This window comes from Sinocyclocheilus rhinocerous, unplaced genomic scaffold (assembly GCF_001515625.1).
Source record: "Sinocyclocheilus rhinocerous isolate Xijiao unplaced genomic scaffold, SAMN03320098_v1.1 scaffold357, whole genome shotgun sequence".
NCBI lineage: Eukaryota > Metazoa > Chordata > Actinopteri > Cypriniformes > Cyprinidae > Sinocyclocheilus > Sinocyclocheilus rhinocerous.
Window position 1 is genome coordinate 1,011,205 of NW_015649568.1, and position 4,437 is coordinate 1,015,641.

The following is a 4,437-nucleotide window of genomic DNA, read 5'->3' on the forward strand; positions in this document are numbered from 1 at the left end:
CCAAAACAGTGACAGAATTCGCGTTTAGAAGATATAAGCATTGAAAGCTTGCAGTTCGTCACTTCCGCCACGTCAAATCATACTTATGCTTCTCATCAAACTTTCTGTCCAATCAAATGCTCTCTAGAATCCGAAGCGGCCGCCCCTACACTATAAAATAGACGCTGAAGCCGCGGCTGAAATCGGTCACTTGTCCACAGAATTAGTATTTTCTGTACAGTGAATGGCACGTAGTGCACTATATAGGGGACAGGGAACGATTCAGACAGTGTAACTATGCTTTCCATTGAGGAAAAAAAGAAGTCTGGTTTCGCGCTGTGTCACGCTAACCATCGCACCGCACACACACTCTGCTCCGGTCCAGAGACACGATAGCACGGAGCGGATCACATGCGCGAGTCGGCACAGATCACAAAATGTATTGGAGCTATTTGAATTCTACACAGAATGCTAGATTTTTTAGCAATATGGATGAGATTGTGGCTGGCATACCCTGTCAAATGCGGCTTTACGGAGCTCAACGGTTCTGAACGGCTCTAGCCCAAGCTGTGTTATAAACTAACGCTATTGGCTATTTTAAAAAGGGGCAGGGCTGCTTGATATGTCCCGCCCTGTCTTTCTGTTTCAGTTAAAATGACGTCAACACATAGAGTAACGCTGCGTGTTTCTAAGCATTTCAGGGGACCTTTAAGCAGTAAACTGTTCACATAACTTGGGTCTTCATGCTGTTGTGGGGCGCTAGGGTAGTCTATTCTTCTGTATTTTCTCCAAACTAACTTAAGGTTTAATCTCATTTTTTATCAAAATTAATTTTTCATCTTTTCAGCTGCATTGCTACTAGGATATATTTTTTTTCTGTCTGAGCTTGATCTGATCACAGGAAACTATCAGTGAATTCTGGGAGGAGAATCACTGACTGTGGGCTTTTCACATTATTCAGTATTGCAGTGTTCGGCAAACGTACACTCCTCTGCTCCATATATTATGGTGGATTTCTGCAACGGTGCATGAGCTCATGGAGAATCAATGTCAAGAGTTCAGCTGAATAATGGTGTTTCATTTTTATGTAACAACCGGTCACAACCAGTCTACCTGTTGTTGAACAGCTCAGGATTCTGGATCTTAGCGTCCGTGTCATAGACGAAGTGCTCTTGTGAGATGGTGACACTGTTGTCAAGACTGTCGTTCTTGCTGATGGTGACGACAGGGTAGCCCATCTGCAGGGTCCAGCGGTCCATGACCTGCGTGATGTTGATGTCCTTTCCCTCCCGCTGCATGACCTGTGAAATATATACATCAAAACACATCATACACATATCACCGTGTTGGGCATCTAACAGCTCAAAGTAAAAGGTGCAAAGAAAACAGATCGTGTCTGATAATGTCAGTTGAGTGGAAGTGAGTTGTGTTTGTGGGCTTTAGGGTTCAAGAAGTACCAAATGAATTCAGATTTGTTGTATTTAAGAGTGTTAATTTCGTCAACGAAGACGACAACGAAAAATAATCGTTAACGAACATTTTTTTTGTGACTAAGATGAGACGTTGACGAGCTAAAACTAATATCTGATGATAAAAACGTTGAGTTATGCATATAACTACTTTTCCCAGAAGGAGGGAAACGAGGTACAACACATGATTATGGGATATCGCACTCTTGTGCCATCTGCTGAAGACACCTATATTCACGCCTGAAAGGCCAATGACGCATGCCGACGTGGGTGGGGCTACCAGCCCACAGCATATGCTGTAAATGCGGTCGCCTTCATCATTCCCTTTGTTCAGTCCAGCTCTTCACTGAGCCTCCGACTGCGCGGGGCCCAGAGGTGTTGTATCTTGTTTCCCTCCTTCTGGGAACAGTAGTTATATGCATTACTCAATGTGCCCATTCAGTCGGTTCACTCGGTACAACACATGACTATGGGACATATATTCACGCCCCGCAAAGTCGCCAAACTAAACATAAGGGACCAGCACCACCACATACCCCGTGCATTTCACGGGAGCGACGGCCCCTGGCTTGCAACCTCTGCGTAAGCACGGACATTACCAGCTACCGTTGCCGCAGTGACGTCTAGTCAACAAACGAACAGACTAGTGCAGTGATGCCCAACTGGCAGTCGCACAAACATCTTAAACCATGCCCATGACGTTTCCACACCCCTCGTAGAGCGCCCGAGCACCCATGCGGGTATTAGCCATAACAGGCATGTCTTATATGCTATAGACACAGCTTTCTACAATCCAATGTGAAAAACGCCATTCAAGTAGCGGCTTCACACGGGCACAAAAAGCTGGTCACAGCCTGCATCTGCTCACTGTACCTGAATACATCTTGTATAAGAGCATGAAATCTCCTGTCTTCCTCTGAGTCAGAGATTTGACAGGGCAGGCAGCTTGAACGGAAGTGCACTCCTGTCCGGTGTATACCCAGATAGCACACATACGTCTGCAAGTCAAGATGTTTGTTAAAGATCGCTTGATCCGGAAAGCATCTGCTGTGTGCAAACATCTGACAGATGCCTTTAAGATGTCAGTTTTACATATGTTCTAAATCATAAACATTTTAAAAGACATCTAAAAAAATGTCCACTTGACATCTGATAGGAAATGTCCTATAGGCATATTGCAGATGAGCAAATACTGTAAAAAAACATCTTGCAGATGTACACGCAGACATCAAATAGACGTCTCCGTGATGAATGGCGCATTCATATAACGCTTCCATGGTGTATTGCTTGTATACCCAAAGCACTTTACAATCATATGAGGGGATTTCTCCTCAACCACCAGTGTGCAGCGCCCACTTGGATGATGCGAATGCAGCCACAGTACAACGGCGCCAGTGCGCTCACCACACAGCTACAGGTGGAGAGGAGAAAGGGAGGAGTGATGTAGCCTACTTGTGCCATCAGGGTATGCTGCGTTCGGATGCAACACCACCCAACTCAAAATTTGATGCACAAGGGATGCACCGACAGCGCATAAAGATCCCCAATGCGCTTCTCTGATGCCAGTGCCAACCAACGGGCAGCATCCAAGACTCAAGAATTATAAAGGCTCAAAAAAGGTTCACACATAGTTTGTAGACCTAAGCCCTAAGTCAGGATTCCTCAAATCTTGCCCTGGAGGGCCAATGCGCTGCAGAGTTTAGCTCCAACCCTGATCAAAGTCACCTACCTGTGATTTTCTAATGATTCCGAAGACATTGATTAGCATGCTCAGGTGTGTTTGATTAGGGTTAGAGCTAAACTCTGCAGGAAAGTGGATCTCGTGGGCCAGATTTGAGGATCCCTGCACTAAGTACTTCGGCCGCCCGCGTTCCACGCACCTTCCGTGCGACATAAACCTTGTCAACAGGAGGGCGTCCACGGACGTCCACGCACATTGTCTGTGTGCAGTAAAATTTTTGCACACATGCAAGTGACTTGAGCGCTTGGAAACAAAGTCAACTAGAAAGTGTGTATTCGCTGAACACGTCTTTCTGCACTTATGGCCAAAGAAGTACCTTGAAATGCGTATGCTCTAACGTGCGGGAGACGGAGCAAAATGTGGAAGTTTTCCCTCTCAACGGGCAGGCCCTAGAAACCACAGTTCCAGCCGAGGGTGCAGAGTCTGCCTCCTGCCTGGGACAGCAGGTCATTGCATAGGGAAAAAGACACCTCTGTGTCCTTAAAAAGCAATGTCATAATGCTTGCATGCCATGTATTCGCTGGCCAGCGAGAAGCCACCAAAATCAGTGACAGACCCCGCACCCTGTACAGGGGGGACTGTATCAATTCCCTCAGCGGGAATGCGTACAGCAGGGTTCTGGACTATACAAGCGACAAAGCATCCACCCAAGTGAAGCTGTCCATAATCAAGAAAACAGCGGGCGGCACGTGTTTTCTGCAGACGCAAAAAGATCAACACCGGTTCTGTGAAACCTGATCCCAGATTTGCGCCATTAGTGCAAACATCACTCCATGGGGGACCGCAGGTCTGCCCCATATCCAAAGCGGTCATGCCAATTGTAGCAGGGGAAGAGAGCAAACGCTCCCACCAATTATATACGACACCACATGTTGTATTTCTCATTCTGACTAACACGTTTGCCCTACTGGGCCAAGTGTCTCAGCACCAGGAGAACTACTCCAAAACATTTATTTGACGCTCTTACAGCGCTGTCGACCACTCTCCTCTTACAGAGTTCCTCGTCCATATCGTGAGTGATGCATTTGTTGTCACTACTAGATATGGCGTAACCCTGGGGATTCCCTCTGTCAACAGATTGGGGTTTCCCACAGGGGATCAGTGCCTGAAAGGCGCTATCGACACATGTCTGTTTTAAATGTCGCTCGGTATACAGTGCCCAGCACCGGAACCCACGCATAAAGAGAAGACCAAGCCTTGTTACTGCTATCGAGGCCATGAGCCCCAGCAGTTTCAATTCTCTAAGAA

The 4,437-nt window shown here is 46.7% G+C and overlaps 1 protein-coding gene across 1 annotated transcript in view; it reads right to left on the minus strand.

Annotated features, from left to right (window-relative positions):
* LOC107710683 (thyrotropin-releasing hormone-degrading ectoenzyme-like) overlaps positions 1-4,437 on the minus strand; it is a 114,971-nt gene that overhangs the window by 33,415 nt on the left and 77,119 nt on the right. Inside the window, exon 9 of the mRNA XM_016515516.1 lies at positions 1,093-1,280. Within this exon, the coding sequence (XP_016371002.1) occupies positions 1,093-1,280 (188 nt within the window). The remainder of the gene's footprint in view (positions 1-1,092; positions 1,281-4,437) is intronic.